We start from the raw sequence: 27422 nt of genomic DNA, 5'->3' as shown, positions 1-27422 counted from the left end.
TAACACGACAAGTACCGAGGTACCACGGTAACTCTGTCACTTAACAGTTTCTTGTCCTTGAGCAAGTTAACTAACCTTCCTTTTCAACTTTCTTATCCGACAAGCGAGGAGAGTAATTATAATCATTGCCTCAAAAAGTTCCTCAAGAAGAAAAACATGAAAATGCTCTGCAAACTTCTCAAGCAATCATACCACTGGAGGCAGCATGGTACGATAAAGACTAGTTACTGGAGGCTCTAATCTCTCCAAATTTGCTCTCAGTTCCACCACTTCTTGACTCTACCATCTCACGTAAATCACTCCAATTCTCTAAACCACAGTCTGTCTCTCTTTCCTCTCTCTGCTTCTTTGAATTTTTTTTTTTTAATTACAAAATTCCTCTGACTAGAGTGTAAAGAATGAGTGAGAAAGAAGTAAAAAGACAGTGTATGAGAGGATCCTGCTGTGATGAAGCTAATGTTACTGGTCTAAGAGAAGGCAGCGGTTAAAGAGAAGTGGATGTGTTATTTCAAGAAGAGTGACTAACATGATTTTTTTGTTCATTAGATGGAAAGAGGGAGAGGGAGAAAGACTTAAATATCAAATACGACACTTGTCACTCTAGCTAGGTAACAGGAAAGAAACAAGTGACAGCAGTCATTTACTTGGAAATAATGTGAGAAAACAGTGGAGCCACATCTTTAACATGCTGAAAGAAAAAGAACTGTCCATCTAGAATTCTATACCCAGAAAAACTATCTTGCAAAAATAAAAGAGAAATAAACACTTTTTAGGATATATGTTAAACTATGTCCTTCAGACGAAGGAAAATAATACCAGATGGAAATATGAATCTACACATAAAAATGAGCAGATGAGTAAATGTTTAAGTTAGTATTTAAAATATTTTTAAAGAATAATTGTTTTTTAAAGAAAATAAATCCAATATATTATGAGGTTTATAACAGAAGTATGTATGTGTTACAACATCACACAAAGGTCAAGAGAAGGAAATAAAAGTAAACTATTATACTATATATAAAGTGGTGTAATATTACTTAACAGTCTTGATACAAGCTATAACATAGATGAACCTTAAGAACATTAAACTAAGTGAAATAATCCACATACTGCATGATTCCATTTATCTTAAATAATCAGAATAGAAAAATCCATAGAGACTAAACGTAAACTAGCTGTTTCCAAGGGCTGGATATTTAGAAAGAAAGATGTATACTAAAAGAAAAAAAAATCCATTGAATGGTATACTTTACAATGGAGTTTAATGCTATGTGACTTATGTCTCAATGAAGATGATTTTTCAAAAACAGAAAGAAAATATTCAAAATAACAGAAAAAAGGAGAAGGAGAATGAAGAACAGATGAGACAAATAAAAAAAGATATCAAGATGACTTAACCATGTCCACAATCACATTAAACTTGTCAAAATACCGTATTAAAAGGCAGAGGTTGTCAAACTGTTGAACAAAGCAAGACCTAACTATATTCTGTTTACATGAAATACAATTTAAATATAAAAACATGAATATGTTGAAAAATAAAAGGATAAAAAAGATTGATCGTTTTAACACTAACCAAAACAAAGCTAGTGGCTATATTAGTATCACACAGATTTCAGAGCAAATAATACTACCAGGAATAAAGAAGGCTAATTAAAAATGGTAAAGGAACAAATTCATCAAGACATAAAAGTCCTGAAAATGTATATACCTTAAAAACATAAAATTAAAATACATGGAGCAAAATATGGATAAAACTGCAAGGAAAAATAGACAAATGCACAATTATAATCAGATCTAATATCCACTTCTCAGTAATAAATAGAATGGGGAAAAAATCACTAAGACATAGGAGACTTGAACAACACTACCAACCAAATGGATCTAATACTTATAGGACACCTTCACAGACCATATTCTGGGGCAAAAAAAAAAGTCTCAATAAATGTTGAAGAATTTAAAACATACCAATTATGTAGTATAATGATGGAACTAAATTAGAAATCAATAGCAGAAAAATGTCTGAAAAATTTCCAAGCATTTGAAAGCTAAGTAACACACTTCTAAAAACTCTTGGGTCAAAGAAGAAATCAAAAGCGAAATCAGAAAGTACTGTGAAGTGACTGAAAATAAAAACACATTATATAAAAATTTGTAGGATGCAGCTTTAGAAACACTTAAGAGGGCAATTTATAGCAGAAAAAGACACCTATATTAGGAAGCAAGACAGTTCTTTAATCAATGGGACGTCAGCTCTTACCTTAAGGAACTGGGAAAAGAAGAACAAATGAAACCAAAAGTAAGCAGAAGAAAAGAATAATGATCAACCAGCACAGAGATCACTGAAACAGAAAACAGAAAAATAAATGGAGGCAGGGGATAGGTGGGAATCAGTAAAACCATAAGCTGGATTTTGAGATCAATAAAGTAGATAAAAACCTGTAGCCATTTTAATCAGAGAAAGAAAGCAAAAAGACAGAAATCACCAATATCAGCAATGAAAATGATATCACTACTGATTTCACAGATATTAAAAGAACTATAAAGAAATTATTCGACAACACAGATGAAATGGATAAATCCCTTGAAAAATGTGTTTACTCAAAAAACTAGGTAACATGAAAACCCCGTATGCAATAAATCAAATTTGTAATTAAAACCCTTCCCACAAACAAAATCTACACCCAGATGGCTTCACTGGTGAATTGTATAAACATTTTAGAAAGAATGATACCAATTTTACACAATATCCTTCCAGAAAATTGAAGAGGGGTGAATTGTTCCTAATTCACTTTATAAAGCCAGTACTACTTTGATAACAAAAGTAATGACATTAAAAGAAAACTAGAGTCCAATATTCCTGAAAAAAATAGTAGCAAAAATTCTTTACAAAATTTTAACTGTTCACATTCAATGATATCTAAAAAGCATAAATACATCATGACCACGTGGAGTCTATTCTATGTATGCAAGATTGATTTAAAATATGAAAATTAAACAATGTAATTTAACATACTAACAAAGTAAAAAAGGAAAACTATGATTCTTAACAACAGCTAAGGAAAAATCATTTGACAAAATTCAATGTTCGTTCTGATAAAAATTCTCAGCAAATTAGAAATGCAGGGAACAACCTCTGCACGATAAAGGACATCTACAAAATCCTGCATCTTATTGTAAGGCTGAGAGCTTTCCCCCAAGATCAAGAACAAGGAAAATGTCCACTCTCAAACACATCTACTCTCAGTATTTCTAGTCAACACTGGACTGGAGGTTCAAGTGAGGGTGGAGGATGAAGGGTGGCAAGGATAGAGGTGGGGGCAAGGGCAAGCAATCGAGTTGGCAAGGAAGAAGACTGTCTTTATTCACAGACATGATTCCTATGTAGAAAGTCTGATGGAATCTACAAGAAAGCTACTAGAAATAATAAGTGAGGCTAGTAATGTTACAGTTTAAATCATTATTCAAAAATAAATTATATTTGTATGTAACCAGCAACTAACAAGTAGAAATTAATTTTTAAAAAGAAATCTATAGTAGTATCAAAAAACATAAAAGACTTAGGGATGAATCTGACAGGAGCTATCTTTTTAACACCTGTATACTGAAAACTACTTAATACTTGTGAAAAAATATTTCTCCCCAAATTGATCTACAGATTCAAGGCAACTCCTATCAAAACCTCAGTAGGTATTTTTGTAGAAACCTAGAAGTTGATTCTAAATTTCATATGGAAATGCAAAGGACCTAAAATGCCAAAACAATTCCGAAAAAAAAAAAAAAAAGTTGAAAGACTAACAATACCTGATGTGAAGGCTTGCTATAAAACTATAGTAATAAAGACACTGTGAAGATTGATAAACTGATCAGTGTAACAGCATGGACTCCAGAAATTGATATTTTTATAGATAACTGAATTTTAGCAAACGTTCAAACACAATTCAGTAGAGAAAGAGTATTCTTCTCAACAAATAGTGCTAAGAAAATTTGCTATCCATATGAAAGAAAATAAAACATACAAACTTCAATTCATACTTCACACTATATACAAAAAATTAACTCAAAATGGATCACAGACTTAAATGTAAATCTTTGTGACCTTGGGTTAGGTAAAGATTTCTTACATATGATACTAAAAGTATAAGCCATAACAGAAAAAGTTCAACAAACTTTTTAAGTTCCTCTCTTTGAGAGACACTGTCAAGATAATTAAAAAGCAAGACACAAACTTGATTTGGAAAAAAAAAACTGCAAATTATATTTGATAAAGAACCTGCATCTAGAATATATGATTTCAGTATTAAATAGTAAAATAAAAAAATAATAAGCAAATATTTAAATGAGCAAAAGATCTAAACAGTCATTTCACAGAAGATGCTACCCAGATTAGAAAATAAGCCCATAAGAAGATGGTCATCATCATCAGTCCTTAGAGACATGCAAAATAAAAGCACAATGATATATCACTATACATGTACGTATTAGAACAGGTAAAATTAAAAAGACTAACCATACCAAGGGTTGCTAAGGATAGGGAGAACTGAAACTCTTACACATTGCTAATGGGACTATAAAGTGGTACAATCATGTTGGAAAAGTTTTACAGCTTCTTAACAAGTTCAATACACACCTATCAAATGATACCATTCCACTACAAGGTATTTATCCAAGAGAAATTAAAGCAGATGTCCACACAGTTTTATACACATGTTTATAGCACTAAATCTGCAAGAGCCCCCAAATGGAAACCCAAACCTCCATCTATAGTTAAACAAATAAAGAAATTGTGGCATATCCATATAATAATGCAATATCACAATAAAGAAGAATTATTGGTACATACAATAAGAATAAACATCAAAATAATTATGCTGAGTTAAAGAAGCCAGACCAAAAAACAAACCAAAAAACCCACATAACATATGATTCCATTTATATAAAATTCTGAAAAACATTAACTAATCTATGTTGAAAGAAAGTAGATTAGTGGTTGTCAAGGGAAAACTTGGTGGTGAGGGGAAGAATTTCAAAGGGGCACAAAAACTTCTGTGAATGAGAAATATTTCATTACTTTGATTTTGATGATGGCTTCATGAGTATATACATGTCAAAATATATCAAACTGTACATTTTTAATATGTGCAGTTTATTATATGTTAATTATACTTTAGTAAAGCTGTTTAAATGTTAAGAAGGGTAGGAAAACAGAGAGAGACAATTAAGGGTGTTACTATTATAGATAAATATTGAAGGACTCCTTGATAATATGATATGGTGACCTATCAGAGCAGAGATTTGGAGAAAGTGAGGAAGCAAGCATTGAAGGTATTCAAGAGGGAGCAAAAATATGAATGTAAAGAAGTAGAAACATGCTTGATTGCATGTTAATGTGACTGAAGTAGAGTGAATGAGGGCAGCAAGTAGTTGGGGTATAAATACAGAGATAAGGTGGTGGGTTACAAGGTGAGGACACAAGTCATACAGTGCCTTATAGGCCATTTTAAGGTCTGTATTTTACACTGAGTCAGAGTAACATCACCACAGGGTTTTCTGTAGAGGGGTGGCATAATCTGACCAATGTTTTTAAAAGATCACTCCAGGTCCTATGTAGAGCATACCCTGCAGAGGAACCAGGATAAAAACAGGAAGATACTACTGCAATAGTCCAGGTAAGTGATAGCTGTAACTTTGACAGAGGGTGAGAGCAGGAGGTTATAAAAAAGGTGAAGGTATTAAGAAGTACAAATTGGTAGTCACAGAGATATAAAGTACAACACAAAATATAGTCAATAATATTGTAAGAATTAGGTATATGCCCGCTGAGTATTTGAAATACCATAGGCAAGGATTGTTTAACCACTATACTATACTTCTGAAACTAATATAAAGTAATACTGAATGTAAACTGTAATTGAGAAATAAAATTTAAAAAATAACAACTATATATATGTGTGTGTGTGTGTGTGTGTGTGTGTGTATATACATATGGAGAGAGAGTGAGTTTATCCTCACCAGAGGACATATTTATTAATTTTAAAGAGAGGAAAAGGGAGAAAAAGAGAGAGGGAAAGTAACACCAATGTGAGAGAAAAACACCAGATGGTTGTCTCTTGTACACGTCCTGACCTAGGACCGAACCTGCAACCTGGTCATGTGCCCTGACTGGGAATGGAACCCATGACCTTTCAGTTTATAGGATGACGCTCTAACCAACTGAGCCACACAGGCCAGGGTGATATTGTATATATTTTGAAGGTAGAGATGAGGAGATTTGCTGGTTGACAAGATGTTTGATTTGCAAAAAAAAAGAAGGGAGTCAAGGATTTCTCAGGCTTTTAGCCTAAAGAACTGGAAGAATAGATCTGCTGTTTACTGAGATGAGAAAGACTGATGGAGAAACAGCAGCTCCCTAACAAGGCTTTCTCTCTTAATGTTCTCCCATTTTTAGCTCATCCTGCACATTGCCACAAGATTCATTTGCCTAAATTGTTGCCATAATTATGTTACTGCTGGGTTTAAGAATCTGTATTGGTTTTTCATTGTCTTAACCATCTTGAAGAGGTAAACTACTTCCCCTAAAATTAAGAGACCCTAAGTGTTTGGGTTGGGGGCTAAGATGAGGAGGAACACGAAACAAACATGGAGAGACAACTGACACAGAATAGCTAACGTGGTCCCCTCCTCAGAGCCTTTTCTAGAAGGGAGGCAGATGTGGCTGGCAATTATGGTCCCCAAACACCATGGGTCTTTATCTATATTACAGTCCCAAGTTCCTAACAACTTTAGGGTAGAAGAAGTATGATGATAAAAATACAGCTAACCTCTGAAAAATATGGGGGTTAGGGGCACTGACCTTCGGCACAGTCAAAAATCCATATATACACCTACAGTTAGCCCTCTGCATTGGCAGATTTCCAACTGTGGAGTTCAAGACAGGTTTCAATTGTGCAGCTCAACTGAACTGCAGTCAATTGAAAAAAAAATTCCACTTATAGTGAGTCCATGTAGTTCAAATCCATGCTGTTCAAGTGTCAGCTTTATATCATATATCTATCATAAACCAAACATGGTATCATAAATAATGTTTACCAAGTACTCTAATGTGGCTTAGAAGAGTCTTCCTAATCTAACCCAATTTATCTTGCCAGTCTTGCCTCTTCTTCCCTATGCTTCTGCTTTACCGAACCACACATTTCAACGTAGTCCTTCAACATTACACTTTTTTTATTAGAATACCCTTCCCTCCCCTATATCTACCTAGCTAATACCTAGTCATCCTTGGGCCTTCATACTTATATAACACTTCCCAAGGAACATTTTTTTCTATATCTGGGTTAGGAGCTTCCTTCTACAAAAATCTTGCCTTTCCTCATACAAATACTTCTCATACTATATTATTATGTCATCTGCTTACTTCTGAACCCCATCTAGACTTAAGTTCACAAAGGCAGAATTCATGTCTCTCTTAGTTCCCAATACACTACAATCTCAGGTACCTCACATATAAATGTTGCTCAAGAAACATTTACTTAATGATGTTAAGTTTAGCGAATTTAGAAAAATGTTGATTTAGAAAGAAAATTGTTAGTTTAGTCCATGACATGCTAAAAACTGAGGAAAACAGCAAGACACCAAAAGAGAGATGCTCTGTACATAGGTGGAAAAATGGAGTTGAAGCTGGGTTGAGAAGCGCGAGCTAAGGATACTGAAAATACAAGGGGGGGGAACCCCAAAAAAACAGAATTTATTATAAAAAATTGTGTATTTATTCCTACATTTCTAAACTTCAGTCACCTTCAAAATCCTCTGCATTTGATGCAATACACCTATTGAGACGTTTGTTCCACTGCTGAAAACAGTTTTTGAACTTGTTGATTTTGATGCCTTTTAGTGTTTCTGCCATTTTTTGTTTCACCTCTTCTACATCAGAAAAATGTTTCCCTTTGAGGACTTTTTCAGTCCAGGAAAACAAACAAAAAAAAGTCACTCCAGGTGAGAACCGGTAAATAGGGAGGGTAGGGCACAGAGGTCATGTTGATTCTGGTCAAAAACTGCTGAAGACTCAGCATGGTGTGGGCAGGTGCGCTCATATATCACCCATCATGAAATGGGCAAACATATTGAAAGAGTCTCCAAAAGAAATTCAATGACGCTGAATGCAGCCTCTCCCAACAGTGCCAGCTGGTGCACTGATACAGATGGGTTCCTAGAGTACTCACTCATGTAGCAGCGGAGGCCTCTACTACAAGGCGCCCACCCTCCAGAAGATAATTCTGTTTTTTTAGGGCTCCTCCTCATGTAACTTAGTTTCTTAGAAACTAAGAAAAACACTGAGCCAAGGATTGACAGAATGAAAATAGGAACATGTATTAAATGACAAAGTGAAGTTAAAAAGATCAAGACAGTAGCTCCGCTTGCTATAGGGATCAGGTCTCTTTTACTTATCTAGGACCTAATACAGTGTTCAACACACACAGAAAGTTAATAAAATATTTACTGAATAAGGAAATAAATTACCAGAATCTCACTTTTTAAAAAGTTAACTTGTGGATTAGAATGAGCCTAAATGTTAACTGCTCAAGAATCCTGCCCTTAAATACTCACTAGCCAAGACTTATTATTCTTTAAAAATTTAATAAATCCTCGGCCTAACCCTTTGATTTAGTTCTAGTGTATTATTTTCAATATTAGTCATCTGTCCTTAGCCTTTTAGGTTAAGTCTCTCATGTCTCTTTTATCTTTATCATTTAAAACAGAAAGTGTCAGTAAAAAGAGGTTGTAGGCTTGAAACAGTGTTAATAAAAAAACTGCTCATGCCTTAGTTTCTAATTAACACCACAAGTTGTTCCTCCAACCAGATCATCTGGCCCTGAAACCCTAACTTACAAAATAAATAAATAAATAAAAATAACCTAGCTTAAGTGGTGAACAGACTAATAACCAGAAAGTCTTTAGCAAACTTGAAATCAATCTAAAGAAACTGCCACTGTAATAAATCATTTCTATTATAATTCAGAGTATACATAAGAAGATTCACAGAAGTATGACTGTGGCACACATTATTAAGTCTGAGAACTTTACTGTTGAAAAGAAGAGACCTAAATAAACACTAGGTTCAAGAGAACACAGTTGTCTTAGGATGATACACACCTCTACATATTTAAAGTAGAAGGAAAGGTAACAGGGAAGAAAGGTTATTAAGACTTGAGATAATGGATATGTTCATGGAAGAGGCAACATAATAAGCATGAATTTAAAAAGCAGGAATATCATGGATGTGAAGGAAGTGCAGTGGTGGAGGAGAGAAAGAGATAAGAGAATGGGAATGAGAATGAAAGACTACGAATGAATGCTAAGGCATTTTCTACATGTTAGTGTAATTATGATCTACTGTACTCGCATTCTATGAAAGAGTTAAAAGTCAACAGGTTTTTGTTGGTTAACTCATGTATTATGAGCAGGAGAAGGAGAAATAAGCCTTCAAGGAAGAATGTTTAACCTTATCAAGAATGCGCAAACAATGCAGCAAGCACAGCCGGCCAAGGAACTTACCTGGTCATACCCGTAAGGCCTCTGCTGTGGTGGCTGTGGTGGTCCAGGCTGTGTTGGTCTATACCCCCCATACTGCTGACCTTGTCCCTGTGGGTAGTTAGGATACTGAGGACCTGGACCACCCTGTGAAGGACCTGCAAAATAATTAACATAAACAAGAGCCCAGATAAAAACATAATTCCCTAAAACTCTAGAAAGGGTTTAAAATGAAGAGTCATATTTTTATATCTAAACTAAAAAGGATAGTTTGGTATCTTGATTTTCTCAAATGCTTTTTGAAATAAATTCCAAAGGTTATAATAAGAGTGAAAATAATGTACGAATATCACTACGCACCAGATGCTCTGATTCAGTGTAACTATTGTGATTTTGCATTAGCCACTAAAAATTTATGTCAAAATGAGTAAAAGATTCACAAGTTGTAAGGCAGGTTAACTCCATATTAAGAAAATTCATCTATACCTCTACTGGAAAGTTAACCAGTAGAAGCAAGAGGTAAAAGAAAAGGTAAAAAGCAGATTCAAACTAAAATAATGAATCAAGTTCTGAATAAACTTTGGGAATTAATAATATATATAGCTATATGACTCTAGATTTATACATACAATCACCAATAGAATAAAAAAGAATAATTTTACATGTAATTCTAGATTTATATTTGCAATCACTGCAAAATTGTTTATGCTCTGCATTAACACCACAATATTTTTTAAATGGAAAATAAAGACAACTTGATAAGCTACAAGTTGCATGTGGAAAGCTTGATTCCAAGATTACACACTGTAATGAATCACCTTTAATAGTTAACCTATAAAAATGAGTGATTTCAAATTTCAAAGATGGCAAGAGACTAATTTGGCTTACCAAACAAATATGTCTATTTCATAAACTCTACACTATTATTATTAAAACTCTGAATTTTCTATTAATAGAAAGTTTGAGAGCTGAAGTCTATGAATAAGCAAAATGGGAACTTCTTCAGGTTTCCTGATGTCTAACAAAATAGCATTTAGCTACTTAATCAAAAATATTTAACTTCCTTTATTCTTTCTTCCTACTTAAAATAATTATTTCTCTGAAATCAGTAAGTTTACTTGATTTAGCCACAGATTGTTTTCATGCAAATACAATAAAACCAGAATACTCTATTCAAAGTACACATATTCAATGGTCATTAAATATTTACATTTAAGAAGAACAAGAAAACCTCTCCGTAAAAAACAAGAAATCCATGGAATATTTCCAAAGCCATATATGAAATTAGGAAAGCAGAACTTAGCATTCTGGGGAAAATGCCTGACTCCCAATACCTGTCTGAATTTCAGTGCCTTTGTTGAAGGCACAAGAGACTTTTCAGCCTGACCTGGGGTCTTAGATTTTCTATTAGAGGGAGGTGTCATAGTAATAGCAGAGCTTAAATCAATGAATAAAAGTAATAGGACATTACTGATATAAGAAAGAGACTGTGTTAGCAAGAAATGACAGATTAATAAACAGCTAATTCTCTTTCATTTTCCTATTTCTAAAATTGTTATAGTAGCTCGCAATTTAAGACTGAGACATCAGGTCCTTATATCCCACTCCTTATTTAAAGTCAGATATGCAGCTAGAAGATATTTTAGTGAGTAGATAATAGAGAAATATGGCTAATCCCACCCAAACACTGTGAGGTACAGAGCTGCAAGAAATACACCCCCTGTGGATGTGGATGTTGCTATCTAGAGAATGACTAAAACATTTTCTTTATGCACTGTGAATAAATCACATTTGTAATTTAAAAATCAATATTATCTTTTATAGTAATAGTCATTAGTTTTAGAAACAAATTTGCTAATCATATTATGTAGGAATGGATAATAAACAATCAATTCATCTGTTTTCCAAGAACATACAAAACTAGTGGGTGGTCATAAATGCCAAACAGGTTTAAGAGATCGTATTTCTTGTCCTTTATATAACTACAGAGCATATCTTTGGTCAATGAACCATCTCTAGTTTCTGTTTCTTTTAAAATAGATTAATAGTTTTAAATAAACATTAATAAGAAACTGAGGTAAAACTGTGAATTTTCAAAAATGATACATATCCACCTCCACATTTCAAAACATTAATCACTTCATTCTGAGGGGACAAAAATAAAATGCAGTGAGCCATTACCGTAGCCCTGCTGCTGTCCTGGGTAGCCCTGCTGCCCTGGGTACTGCTGTTGCTGGGGCGGGTACCCCTGTTGAGGAGGGGGTCCTTGGTAAGCATCTTGCTGTTGACCATACTGTGAATTTCCTACATGATAATTGAAGAAGAGTAAAAAAAAAAAAACAAAAACAAAAAAAAACTGAGAAGTTTGCTTAACTAACTTTTTCCTCTAAGATGCATAGCCAACAACACAAGAACAAAATAAAATGCCATATTGATTTTTAAAAGTTAACAAAACAAAGAAAAAACTCAAACCAAACAGAAGGATTTCGGCCAAACAAACTGCAGTTAAAGCCAATTTTGCAAGGTTGAACTGCAGCATTTTCAGCGTCTCTGCCATACGAGCATTACATTTACTGGAACATCACAGTCATAAGATCATGACTATGCTAAATAAAATAAAAAAGACAAAATTAAAGACAGCTACAAGAGCACACACTAGCTACACAAGATCAGCAAGCTGTTTCCTACAGGCACTATACTTATATGTGAAATTATACTTATGTAAACACACAAAAAAAATTGGATGAAATTATGTTCAAATAGAAAATTTCCACTGAGGAAAGTTATTTTTAAATGTTTTAGTCTTTTTATTGTTGTTATAAATGGCAAGTCATGGTTATACATTTTAAATATTTGTAAGGAAATTATTTTGATTGTTCTGGGCTCCCTGTAACTTTCAAGACAGCCAGCAACTATTATTCTACAAGAGCTTTGCACGAGTAGAAGTTGTCTTATACAAGAATTTTTGTTCCTGTAGAAGGGGATATATATGTGTATGTGTGTGAAGGTATATAGATACCTCCTTCGTAGTAATGTTGTGAGGAATCCTCATAAGGCCTATCGTAGCCTTGTTCAGGATACGACGGTTGCTGATAACCGTAATCATTATGACCTACATCAATTCGACAAGAGACAGGAAGAAACGTTAATGGCCACTGAGTGAAAACCCTAAATATATTTAAACTTTCAGATAAAACTGAAAAAAAAAAGAGAAAGAAATGGAAATACATGAAAAATAATTTCAATTGCATTAGCCAAATATTTACCAATGTAATTGTTTTCATATCAAGATAACGTGCAATTTTTTTTAAAGCAAAAAACAGTAGTTTTGGAAACATCACACTTAAGTCTTAACTCTGATAATCCCCACTGAGGAGGAAAAAAAACTTCATCTTCAATTTTTTTAAGAGAATGAAAGCATTTAGGCCTTTCACATGTAAATAACTTCAATTAAGTTGAATGAACAAAGGAAGCAATTATATTTTGTCAAACACCTGTTCTGCTGGTCGCCAATTCCACAGCATATGCTAAACAATGCAAAATATAAGAGCTCCATACGTTTTTTTCCCCTGAAAAAAACTGAAACGAATTTTTCATATATGATTTACTAGAATAAAATAAATGTATCTCCAAATATTTTTAGATCCAAAAATATATTGCTTAGTGTTGCCATTCTAGAAACCTTAGAAAATATTCTAGGGTGACATGGACATACATCTTCATAAAATTAAAACTGTATTAAGTGCTGGAGTATACCTTTACTTTTCAGACACAATAAATTTCACCTGCAAGATGACTAGACTTTAGTGAAAATCAATACTCTAGTCCTTTTAATTGAATTGCACAAAGAAAATGCAAGATATAACCTTTCAGTTAGCTAAAACCTGAACTAATTTTAGTAGAATGCCTAAGGAAGGAGGAATACAGTTATAAATAAATGTTATACTCAGTGCTCTAGTATTCCAATGTACCCAAACCATCTCATATATATCTATATTAAGGGTTAGCAAACTATGGCCAGCAGTCTATGTACAACCAGTGGCCTGTTTTTGTAAATAAAGTTTTAATGAAATACAGTTGTGTCCACTTATATTTTCTATAGCTGTTTTCATGCTGCAAGAGTTCAGCAGTTGAGTTAAAGACCATATGGCACACAAAGACTACAATATTCATTCTCTGGCTCTTCACAGAAAAAAGAAGTCTACCAACTCCTAATCTACATATTTACTGGCATAAATATCTAAACATAATAAGAAAATATCCAATGCTATCTAAGAAAATTGTTATAAATGGAATATCTATTCTATGCAAATGTTAGACAAATACATTAATACACACCTATGCAAAAATGATACCATTTAAAATTCTAAATCCCAATGTGGTAAGATGAACTATTTATAGAACCTTAAAGTTCTGACATTTACAAAAATGACATATCTATTTTGAATAGAAAGATACTACTTATAACAATACAAATTTCACATTTCAGGAAATAGGACCAAAACAACAGTATCAAATTTAACTCAATTACTTGAAATGTATTCTAAAAATTAAACCAATCATTGATATTCAGACTTCTTAATAAAATTTAACAACCTAGAGTTCACCTATTAAAAAGTCTATAAACTTATTAGTACAATGTCTACATGTGAAAAAAAAGAACACTTAATAATTTAGAGCAAGAAAACCTAACATTTAAAAAAAATGTTGTTTTCTAATCAGAATTATCCATACATATCATATCACTAACAAACATTTATGATATGCAAAATTCTACAGGTGAATGTTTGCTCTGCCTATACATAGGCAAAGCCTCTGCAATAAAACTAATGTCCTTATACCAATATACCTTTATGCTTCATACACTAATGAAAAATGGCAGGCAAAATTATTTTTTAAATACACTAAGTTCTATCTTCTTGCTAGCTTACATTAGGTTCCAGGAAATGGTCCCAACACTTAAGCTTTACTTTCTTACGTTTCCCCTAGTTTCTCTTTTTTAAGTAGTTCACCTTATATACACCACCGGAGCTTATTATGTAAATAAAGACTCTGGAAAATCCTTTCATAAAAAGACAAATTATTTTGTGACATGACTAACCACCTCTGATTTATCAGTTTTAGATGTTTGAATTGTCTTTTATTCACCATTCCATTATAAATTTTTCAAACACACAGAAAAACTGAGAAAACTGAACCACACAGTTACAGCTGCTTGGATGCTTGGATTGTTACCAAGTGCAGCACAACCTCACTAACCACTTTTCCACATGCCACCTTCCTACTTAAAAAAAAAAAAAAATTCCATTGAATTAAATAACTAAAATTGAAATGTTTTCCAAATGCCTTTCCTATTCCATTAACTATATACAACCAATTATGAATATAATTTAGCCTCCAAAATTTTTCTCAAAAGCTAATGCTAATGTATACAAACCATAGTTGTTTAAAAAGTATGCAACATTAACTGAAATAATAAAACAGAGAAAAAAACTTGAGAAATTCTATGTATTTATACAATGCATAAAGATAAACCAATAGGTGAACTTTATAGTGTGTGAATTATCTCAATGAAGTTGTTATTTAAAAAAGTAAATCAGTAACATTGGCTTTGATTGAAATAAACAATTTCAAATAGAAAAGGATCCTCTTTTATATAAGAAAGGATTCCAATGACAGAATGTGATCCCTGATGGTATGAATATGGAATATGTAAATAAAATGTTTTGACATAGATTACATACTAATGCTATCAATGATGTAAATTATAGAAGTGTTCTAAATTTAGAAGAAACATACTGTTAGTTTCTTCATCCATATTAAAATGTTTTGAACAGCTCTCTACATTAATATTGGGCAGGGATAGAAAATAGGAAAGTTAACATTAGGAGAGATTACCATCAGGGTAATACTGCTGGTTCATGCCTTCTGGAGGACCTTGTCCACCATGACTGTACTGGTCCCCATAATAGTCTTCCTGGCCTGAGTACTGCTGGGGTGGGCCTGAAAAACCACAACCAGTCAAGATGTAAACAATTGGTTCGCTAGGTCATCAAAGGTTTTCTTTCTACCTGATATTATGAGAGATTATTAGATTTCTCTCACATGCTTTGGCACTTCATATACTTTTAACTATTCTTATACGGACACATACATAAACACAGCCAACACCAAACACCACATTTCACAAAAATTACTGTTAAGACCATACATGCAATATCAAATAACACCAACTCAAAAAAACAAAAAAAAAACCAAACCACTACTTTTAAAAAGAGGGTAAAATTCATAGAAAATTCATTTCCTTTTTATTCTGATATTTAGAGCATTTTGAAATAAATTATGGTTTGTTTCTGATCATCTATTTAGTACCTTCTCAAAAATAAAAAAGTATTCTCTGCTATAAATTAGCTTTTGACATAAAATTTCATGGTGAAATGTTTTCTCAGAAAAAGAAAAAGAAAGCCAAATATCAGGAAGTTCGTACCCAACTTGTGATCCTTTGTACCTATTATATCTACTACCTTTCAGGTAAAATATATAGTTTTTTTTTTTTAATCATGAAACAAAAACCCTAACTTTGCCTCAATGAAAAGTTCATTAAATGGAAGGTCTTTCAACTACTGTTATTTATATCAAGAGGGAAAATTTCCAAACAGAACTTTACCCTGTTGAGGTGGTCTATAGGGAGGAATCTGTCTCTGACCCATCATATGATTGCCTTGGTTAACTTGACCCATCATGCCCATAGGTGGCTGCTGGCCTTGGTAATGCTGCCCACCTCCCTGAGGCATATTGTACTGTTGAGAAGGAGGTTGCTGATGCATCATTGGACCTGAAAACAGACAAAACATTATGCATGTGATTTTTTTTACATATGATGTTAACATCTTAAGAAAAAGACAAAAATCTTTTATTATCATATAACCCCCAAATACATAATTTATTATAATATAAATTGACTTTAAGTAATAAAAGCAAAAAATCTTTGAATTAAAGTCCACATGCCTAAAATAATCTGCTAACAAAGGGAAAACAACCAATCCACAGTAGTTGATTTGAAATTCACTGGAGAGGTAGTCTAGTAATTTTTTAAAAATAATAAAGTGGATATAATATATAAACATCCTGAATGTATGTATTTTTTCTATGTATTATATAATAACTATAAATATAACCCTTGTAGAAAAGATAGAATCCTTTTGCTACACAAGAAAATACACCAAAACAAGGTAAACTTCACAAAAGCACATAGTAATCAGTAGTAAAGCCAAGAGAAAGAACTCTAATTTCTGAATGTCAATTTTTACCTTTTTCAGTGACACTCATTACATAATGGTAGACAGGGAAACTATGCAAACATCTATAAATACAGGTATCCCCCCCATATAACACAGTACTTCTGTAACACGGTTTCATTCTAACACAGTTAGAGAATTGGGGAAAACTCCAGTATAACATGAAATTAGGAAAATCCCCATATAAATATGTAGCATGATAAAATTTTTGGACTGTATTAATCTAATAAACTCATCCATCAGAGAAATAAAACTGACAACATTAAATGCTTGTTGGAAAAATATACGGCTGGAGTCAATTCAAAGTGAAAATCTAATCAAGCCAGTAGAAAACAGGATGGATGCAATAGTAGAACTTGCTAAGTCTTTAGGAGAAGAAGGTTTTGATGATATGACTGTAGAATATATCCAAGAATTGCTGGTAGAAGAAGAAACTGATGAAGCAGCTTTGGTGGAAATGACATCTGGAATGTGTCAAGATAGCTTAGGGGATGATAGCACTGATGAAAACAAAAAAGTTAAACAGTTTACTCTAAAAAGTGTAAAGAAAGGCCTAGATTTAGCCAAAAAGTTAAGAGTCATATTTCTTAAATGAAGATCCTTGCAATGAAAGCACAAAGTTTAAGAGATTACTTCAAAAGTGCTTAGCACCATATAATGAAATTTATAAAGATCTCTTAGCTAAAAGCAAGCAATCTAAAATAACAGCTCTTTTGCAAAAAGTAGAGCATAGAAATCAAAATAATGCTGAAGAAAGTTCAGAGGATGAAGATACCTTGTCAAAAAGAAAACTCATTCAGTTAATGGAGCTTAGTAGTGATAACAAAGAAAACATTACTTAATTCATATTAATATGTAATACTTTTGATGAAAATTGCTTTAATAAAGATATTTCTCTTAATTACAAAAATATAATAATATGTTTTTTAAATTTTTGGAACCTAGCCCCCCCTTTTGTAATAGTTCTTTGTTTCATATAACACGGATTTGCATAACACAGCATTTGTTAGGAACCTAGCAACCATGTTATATGGGGGTTACCTGTAAATACACTTACATTGGTGAAATTTCACAAACTTTCATTTTAGACAAAAATTTAAAGGGTCAGCTTTCCCTTTTCCAGCTATAAGATTTATAAACTACAAAGGTCTTCTTGAAACCAAAGGGCTACAGTATTCCTTAGTAAGTTCTAATGTGTGCACAATCAAAAACACCTAGGCGGAGAAGTGCAACAATAAGCCATAGACTCAAAAGTCAGAACTATGCAGTTTCCAGTTACTACTGCTATAGTATCCCACTGACAATAGTAAAAATATGTCACATAAAATAATCAACACAAAGTTCTGTGTTCCATCCAACAATGTAAGCTGTTCCTCAAAGGTTCACTGGGCCAAATTATGGTATGGGGAGCTCGTCCTTCTACCATTATAACTATTACTGTCTCAGAAGTATGCATGAGTTATCTCCCAGATTATACTGCTTAAATTGCTACATACTTCCCTTTAGTAGAAGAGGACAATTTAAGAAGGCAAAGGACTTGCCTAGAAAAGTTTTACAGTCAAAATTACCCACATGAGCCAAAAGCTTATTCTTTAATTACTTAAATAAAACATGTTCACCTTGTTAAATATATATGTTAACTGACCTGCAATAGCAGTAACAATGTAAGTGGAAAATAATTCAACTCTGTTACATCTGAAGAACTGTATTCTCTAAAGAAGGACTTCAGAGCTAACTCTTTCTCCTATTTGCTTTCTTTTGTTTTTCTGCTACTTTTCAAATTCCCTTTTCCTTCTAATTTTACCATAAATATAAGCCTTTCTAAGGTTACTATGTGATTTTTCTTTCAACAAGGAAATAAACTCTTAAAAGTAGATAGAATGTGGCTCATTGGACAGTGGCGGGGACAAGAACTTAACACTGAATGCACTTAACACTGCCAAACATACTTTCAACGTTCATTTCATGTAAGGATGCTAATATTCAAGTTTTTAGCCAAAGGAATCCAAAGATCAAGATTTTATAGCGAATAGGTATCAAATGGGAATCAGACAAAACTTGTTTGTGATTTCAAAGCACATATTTATTCCAGTATTCTTCACTGCTTCTACTCAATTTTTAGCAAATTCAGTAGTGCAGAAGCAAATTATGCAACAAAAGTTCCAAACGCTAATTAGTTTAATTAAGGTTACAATATTTAAAACATATTTTGTATAAAACAAAGTATTGAACACCAGCGTTCATAACTTAATAGGAAACATGATTGGGCATCTGTGTAATGCACTTTCAGGAAATGACGGCTGTGCCTTGTCTGTCTTCTGCAACACTGATTAAAGACCTCTTTCTTGTCCTAACAGGATGTAATTATAAAACTAAAGCATTTAATATGCAGTAGAGTCAAAATTAGAAATAAAGGAAGAAGGAAGCAAAAACGTAACGGCTGAGGGAAAAATCCAAAAGGATGCAATGACAACAAAATTCTAAGCTTTGCTCTAAGGGAGTAAAGTATTTCTAGCTTGAGCCCTAGAGAAAAAACCATGCCACTTGTGCCTTCTCGTTTGGGACTGTCAGCGGTTCCTATCCCAAAGGGCTCAAATAACCCCCTTCTTTTATTCTCCTTCACTTCTCTCCCTCCAAGGATCCTCGACAGCACTCGAGATCAAGCCTAAAGCCAAAGAAAATGGAGGAGAGCAGTGCTAAAACACAATGTTTTTCAGCTTGTTTTTTTAATTGAACTTACTGAGGTGACATTGGTTAATATAATTATGTAGTTTCAGGTGTACAATTCTATGATACACCATCTGTATATTGTCCTGAGTGTTCACCACCCCAAGTAAGGTCTCCATCCATCACTATTTATCCCCCTTATACCCTCCTCCTACCTCATCCCACCCCCCATCTCTCTCTTGATAATCACCATACTGTTGTCTGTCAATGAGTTTTGGGTTTTTTGGGGTTTTTTTCTTAATCCCTTCACTGTTTCACCCAGCTCCCTAACCCCCTCCCTTCTGACAGCTGTCAGTCTGTTCTCTGTACCTATAAGACTGTTTCTATTTTGTTAGTATATTTTGTTCCTTAGATTCCACCTGTAAGTGAAATCATATGGTACTCGTCTTTCTCTGACTGACTTCTTTCACTTATCATAATGCTCTCCAGGCCCATCCATGCTGTTGCAAAAGATAAGATAATCCTTTTTATTTTTTTACAGCAGAGTAGTATTTCATTGTGTAAATGTATCACAGCTTTTTTTATGCACTCATCTACTGATGGGGGCATTAAGCTGCTTCCAAATATTGGAAATAATATTGTAAATAACGCTGCAATGAACATAGGTGTGCCTATATTCTTTTGAATTCATGTTTCAGGTTTCTTCAGATAAATTCCCAGAAGTGGGATTGCTGGGTCAAAAGGCAGATCTATTTTTAAATTTCCGAGCTATCTCCATAGCACTGCTTTCCACAAGTGGCTGCACCAACCTGCATCCCCACCAACAGTGCACGACGGTTCCCTTTTCTCCACATCCCTTGTCAGTACTTGTTGTTTGTTGATTTTTTTTATGATAACCATTCTGACAGGTGTGCGGTGATACCTCATTGTGATTTCTAATTTGCATATTTCTCTTACGCTTAGTGACTTTGAGCATCTCTTTATATGTCTGCTGGCCATCTGTATGTCCTATTTGGAGAAATGTCTATTCAGGTCCTTTGCCCATTTTTAAATTGCATTGTTTGTTTATTTGGTGCTGAGTTGTATAAATTCTTTATAAATTTTGGATATTGTAAATAAAGTTTTTTATGTTTTTTCTTGAAGCCTACCAATTAAAAAATTATGACTTCAATTCTGATTATTTAGGAAGCATATTATTTTCGTATGATAATGAAATATGCTACACTGGCAAATGTGTGAGTATTATTATTCCTTGAAATACTAATAAAAATAATAGAGCTAAATCTCAAAAGGTTACCCCAAGTAAGTTCTAAAAATTGGTACTACAGAGTGGAGTAAGATGACAAAACCACTTTCTCAAACAATAACATCATATATTACTACATGCTTAAAGGTTTTCTTCATCTTGTACAGAAATCATTGTGAGGCTAAGGTGCACTACAAATAGTGATATTACATACACAAAGATACTATTATTTTTTTTTAAATGTTTTTTATTGATTATATTGTTACAACAGTTCCAATTTTCTCCCCCTTGACAAAGATACTATTATTATCTTAATTACCTACACTGTGTTCCTGAAAAAGTTTAAAAAGGACATATAACAAATGTCCATCACCACATTATTTCTTTCCATTTTGAGTTCCATACTGCAATAGATATTCTACTGAAACATCCTATATCTTAAACACATGTAAAATATTCCCAAATTACCATATTTTATAAAACTAGAATTCTTTACTCTGATGAGACAGTTAATACTTAGTTGCATTTTAAGTTACTGGTAAATTTTTAAGATTCAGCTATAAACATTGTTTTAATTTGTGAATAATTCAGAATTATAAAATTTTTAAAAGCTCTACATATTATACATATATGTTCACATCTTCAGATGCAAACCAATACACTAAAACTCTGTAAGTCATAACATTAACCTATAAATTATTTTAAGTAAAGTTTAAAAATGACAGCTAAGTGTTAATGAGCACTTATTATGGGCCAGGCTTACTAAGCCAAGAGCTTTATGTTTATTTTTATCTACCGCAAAACCTATAAAACAGGTAGAATTATTACCAACTTCACTTTACAGGTAAGAAAATCTAACACTTGCAAGCAGTAAGAATCTTACCTAAAGTTGCATAACTTGTAAATGGTAAGAACTCTATAAGCCATGCTTTTAACCACCACATGTACCTCCTCTCAAATCATACTTATCCTATGTAATCTATCTCAGGAAAACAGTTCTATATAACATTATCACTATAATACAAAAACCCTACAATACAAGAAATTTGTTCATCCCACCTGTATCCATATTATAAGAATCAAACTTCATACACAACACCCTCCCCAAGCCTGTTTTCTTGTTCATATTTCATTATGTACTGATGACCCTTTACTACTCGTTTCTTAACGATTCAATCTCAAAGTGACCATGTACAGCTCTCATTTGAAGATATTAATAAGGTTTTTACTGCAAGAAAAAAATCCCTGTATTGCAACTCTATTAGCTAGCCTACTACCTATTAAACAGCAATTTAAAATGTCAGGATTCTTTACTTAAAACATACATGTGTCCTCATCAAGAGTTTTTAACAGTTCATAATAAAAAAATTTAAATACAATAGCAAGGATAAAAGAACAAGAGCCAAGCAATTGAGAAAACCCTAAAAGCTTAATAAAGTCACTAGAACTAGTACAAATTAGCAGTTCTTAGCAACCAATGAAAAATTAGAACCATGACAGATTTTATTTTTAAGATTTTATTTATTTATTTTAAAGAGAGGGGAAGGGAGAGATGAAGAGAGGGTGAGATACATCGATGTGTCAGAGAAACATCTATCGATTGCCTCTTGCACACACCCCAACTAGGGACCAGGCCTGCAACACAGGCACAAGCCCTGACCAGGAATCAAACCAGCAACCTTTCACTTTGTGAAACGATGCCCAACCAACTGAGCCACACCAGTCAGGTCTAGAACCATGATAGATTTTAGGTAGTAAAAAGACTAGCAGTTCACTAAGAGATATATTCTTTTATAACATGAAAGTTTTAGAAAAATTCTCATGAATGTATTAAAAAGTATTAAAACATGAGTATCAGCAATTTTTGTTATTATCATCTTGTTTCTTTAATAACAGACCATCCCTATATGTAGTTCCTTACATTAACCACTTCTTAAAGCTGTTACTTAATAACTGCAGGCAACATTTTGTCCCCCAAGGGGCATTTAGTAGAATGCAGATTTTGGTTGTCACAATTGGTATGGGGGGTGTTACTGCCACCTAGTGGGTACAGGAAAGATATATTGCTCAATATCTCAAGGAACAGGACAAAGCCCCACAGTAATTACTCAACTCAAAATTGCAATAGTGCCAAATTAAGAAATCCTGCATCTCAAGGGCATAAATTTACATCATAGGCATCCCTACAAATAATCTTGGATTTAAATTATGTACAGTAGTCCCCCTCTATATCGCAGTCTCACTGTATTGCGGGATTTAAAAAAATATTATATTTAATTATTTATCGCGGATTTTTCACTACATCATGGGATTTTGCGGTACTGTTACATATGTTGTTAAAGTTACGTAGGTTTAAGAGTGTAGAATATGTTTAAGAACATAAGTAGTGTTTATAAGTGTGGAAAAGGTAAATAAGGGAGTGGGAAAGGTCAATAAGGGACTGGGAATGGTTTATAAGTGTGTGGGAAGGGTTATAAGCCTTAAAATATATATAAATACTAAAATAAATGTAAGGTTCCTACTTCATAGATCTTCACCTATCGCAGCGGAGTCTAGAACATAATACCCGCGATAAATGAGGGGCTACTGAATTTAGCTTTCTGGGGACTAAAAAATGGAAAAGGGATATATTATGGCTTAATAAATCCAGTAAAATTAAAGATTATACAATTCCTTAAGGTTAGACAACCTCTTTTATATAGTTTCAGCTATATTCTATAATATTAATTAAAAAAAAAAAAAACTCCAAAAGCTCTAGATCTATGTGGTACAAGTGATAATATGCTATGAAATTAAAGATTCTATCTTGCCCAAGTAGAAAGCCATGGTTTTGTGTCATTTGGCATGAAAGCTGAAAAGTTATGAACCATCTAACACAGAAGACATTTCCAACCCAGAAAATTCTGAAGGAATGGACTATAAATAAGCCTGACATTGAATATTGTTAAATGTAATTTGTAAAATTTATCCCTAGAGATTCTGGTTTAACCAGTATAGGGTGGGGCAGACAAATCTTATTTTAACAAGTATTCCTGGTGATTCTTATCCAGGTAGTCCTAGAACTAGTCACTGAGATAGAGTTCTAAGGGAAAGAAAAACCAGTCAACCCCTTTCACTATAAAAGAAGCCACAGATTATGGTTCATATAAAATGTTAATATTGGAGTAGGACTACCTCCCATAAGGGCACTATAGGATGTTAGCTAAAAAAATAAATCCAAAGGAGTTTATGTTACAAATATGCCAAAACTCATTGAATAACAATATTTGTTTGTTTCTCTCTATGTAAATGTTATCTAAAAAAATTTTAATAAAGTATTTAAAATGTTGACTTCTAATAATATGCAGCCTAAAGTGATACAGGGAAAGCGTACAGATATCTGCAAATTACACTGAAATGCATTTTAAAAAATATGACTCACTGATGGATGGATAAATTAACAGATATATGGTGAACAAGTTTAGTAAAATATTAACTGTAGAATACAAGTGGCAACTATGCAGGTACAATTCCTTCAACTTTTCTGTATGTTTGAAATTTCATGTAGTAAAATATTAAGAGAAGATTTTAAAGTAATCCTAAAATAATATATAAAGACTTCTCAAAACTCAATAGTGAAAAACAAACAATCCAACTAGAAAAAGGGCAAAAGACATGAAGAGATATTTCACTGAAGAAGATATATAATGGCAAATAAGCACATGAAAAGACATTCACATCAGTGGCCATTAGGGAAATGCAAATTAAGAGCACAATGAGATATCACTATACCAAGTGCTGACAAGGATTTGTAGGAAGCACATTTTTTATACATTGCTGGTGAGACTGTGGAACAATATAGCCACTTCGATAATCAGTTCGGCAGTTGGTAAAAAAAAAAAAATAAAAGAAACCAACCTAAAACTCCAATTATCAAATGACCCAGCAACTGCGCTCCTGGGTATTTATCCCAGAGAAATGAAAATTTATGCCCAAACAAAAACATAAATATGTTCACGATTGTTCATAGCATGTTTATTTGTAAAAGCCTAAAACTAGAAACCAAAATGTTCCTCAATGGGTGAATGATTAAACAAACTGTGGTGCAACCATCCTATGTAATACTACTCAGCAATAAAAAGGACGGAATCACTGATACATGCAACAGCTTGAATATTAATTATGCTAAGTGAAAAAAAAAAAAGCCAATCTGACAAAGTCACATACTGACATCCTGAGAAGGGCAAAATTATAGAAATGGAGAGAAAATTAACTGTGGTTGCTGGGGATTAGAGCTGGTTAGGGGGAGGGCACATAGGATCTCTCTATTACCTTTGCAACTTCCTGTAAGCCTATAATTATTTTAAAGTTTTTAAAACTGAACAGTAATAAAACTGAATTTATAATCTGTTGAATAGAAACACATCTGAATTTTGTCTCCCAAACTCAACAGGCTTTGGTGTAACTGACAATGATCTGACAGCTCCTTTTTTGGTTCATTCCTGGAATGACAGCTGATGATGACAGTACCACAGAGAAGCATGCTAGCTTTCTAATTTGTTATGGCAAAAAGGAGAGCTAGCTCATCTATCAGTCAACAAATAGGATAAAGTAGTGATGGAAAAAACAAGACACAGTTCCTGACTTCATAAAATGTAGTCCTAGAGAAAAATAATTAAACATATATTTACAAAGTACTCAAACTGCTGCTACCAAGTGTCTAAGTACAGGCTATATAACTTTATATAAGTGAACTGCACCTTGCCTTAGCAGTAATTTAGAACTTACAGAGTAAAATTATAGATGATTGATTTTATTTTATACTCTATGCATTTCTGCATTTTCCAGACTTTTAAATATTATTTTTACAACCAAAAAATGTCATCACTAAGGAAAAAGTTACAACCTTGAAAAACTCATTCAAAATAGTCATATTTATCAAATGTATAAATGAACTAAAATGTAGCTATATATCCTTAAAACTGTTACAAGCAGAAACCGCAATGAACGCAATATTGCAGTGATTTATCAATTTAACAGTGAGGAGAGATATGTTTACTGGTACACGATGTGACTTATTATATTACAATTAGTACTATAAATTAGCACAATACTTCTGTATACTTCCTTAAAGAGTCAAAATGATAAATTGTAAATGTATGACATATCTATCCCTTGGATTACTTTCAACCAGATTCCTAAATTACAATGACAAGATTTTTAGACTAGTTACTTTCCCCCACTTCGTTTCATTTTCAAAGCTGAAAAAGAAGGAAGGGAAGGGTAAAAATGTCACTTCAAAAACTACCAAAATAAATCCACATCACCAGTTAAAGTTCCCAAATATGCCACAAAAATAATTAACAATAATTGCCATTTAATTGTTCCTTTTTAAAACAAAATTCTCAGAATTAGTCTTTTTCCATTTTTTTGGTCACTTGACAGAGGTTTAATCTAAGAAATCCCACAAATATTTTTCCTTGATTTACTAGATAAACCCTAGTATTAAAAATGGTTAGTAATTAGCTTTAATATTGTTCAATATCTCTTGACACAGAGATATGTATTTAAGAATATGGAGATAGCCAAAAGATCCCAACAGCTTGTCTAACTCAAAGAACAGCTAATAATATCTCAATAAATGTTAAAAGAAATTTTTAAAAGTCAAGAGTTTCCCTTTTATAAAACTTTGGTATTTTCAAGCTTTTCTTTAAAAGACTATATTTACAGTGTAGCTTCCTCTAATTTCTTCCACCTATTTATCAAAACAGAAAATTTTTATCATAAAATATGTAGTTGCCCTGGCTGGGTGGCTCAGTTGGTTAGTGTCGTCTCTGCACCAAAAGGTTGCAGGTTTAATTCCTGGTCAGGGCATATACGTAGAGTTCAAAAGATGACATTTTTTCAAAGAATAGTTGGTCCTTAAGCTTAAAGTGGAAAATTTCTATATATTCAGCTCTTTTCTCCAAAAACAGTAACTATTTTCCTACATGCATATTGCTGCAAGCATATTTTTTTCTTCTTGAAATCAAACTATGCTGCAACAATATCCATTCTTTGTGTGTACACCCTAACTTTTAACTATAGTTTCTAGAAAATGTGTCATTACTGTAGTTACTGTCAAAATCACTATCAATTTTCTTGCTCTCTTTCCTGATAACCAACTACATGGAGAGACATCTGAATACCATTCTGATCTAGCAATGATTGTATATTGCTATTAGTTTGAATCTTTAATTGACCTAATAAAAAGAAAATAATATACCATCGTGGGCAGTAAACAACTTCAGAGAAAAAAATTGGAGCAAGCACCAGTTTTGTGAAGCTACATTCACTGGCAATTTATTCCATTATTTTCCTTTGTTTTCAGCATATCTCATCAAAATTACAGAAAATATCTATATTAATATTTAAAATTTAGAATATATTATTTCATCCTAAATAACTATCAACAGATTAACACTGACTTCCTTTATCTGGATTCACTACAGTGATTTGTTTTTCATAAACAAAGTCTAGCAATTTTTATTGCAAATACATTAAATCCATCTTATACTCTTAACCTCACCATATTTCATAATTAAAGAAGTTTTAGGCTGGCAATAGTCAAACCTTTTAACAGGCAGTTAGCAGAACAGAGCCCCACTTACCAATTTTTAGCTATTACTCACAAGACTATTAAAAAGAGAAACAAGCCCTGGCTG

The 27422-nt window shown here is 33.0% G+C and overlaps 1 protein-coding gene across 2 annotated transcripts in view; it reads right to left on the bottom strand.

Moving 5' to 3' along the window:
- SS18 (SS18 subunit of BAF chromatin remodeling complex) overlaps positions 1 to 27422 on the bottom strand; it is a 71538-nt gene that overhangs the window by 4563 nt on the left and 39553 nt on the right. The window contains exons 6-10 of one of the 2 annotated variants that reach the window (XM_090285691.1): positions 16196 to 16363; positions 15427 to 15531; positions 12548 to 12640; positions 11710 to 11832; positions 9553 to 9686 (exon numbers count right to left, since the gene is read on the bottom strand). In XM_090285691.1, coding sequence (XP_090141817.1) covers positions 9553 to 9686; positions 11710 to 11832; positions 12548 to 12640; positions 15427 to 15531; positions 16196 to 16363 — 623 coding nt within the window. The remainder of the gene's footprint in view (positions 1 to 9552; positions 9687 to 11709; positions 11833 to 12547; positions 12641 to 15426; positions 15532 to 16195; positions 16364 to 27422) is intronic. The other variant, XM_090285692.1, reaches the window with a different exon arrangement.

This window comes from Furipterus horrens, unplaced genomic scaffold (genome assembly GCF_987537825.1).
Source record: "Furipterus horrens unplaced genomic scaffold, mFurHor1.1.pri manual_scaffold_8, whole genome shotgun sequence".
NCBI lineage: Eukaryota > Metazoa > Chordata > Mammalia > Chiroptera > Furipteridae > Furipterus > Furipterus horrens.
This window is presented reverse-complemented; position numbering and strand designations above follow the sequence as displayed.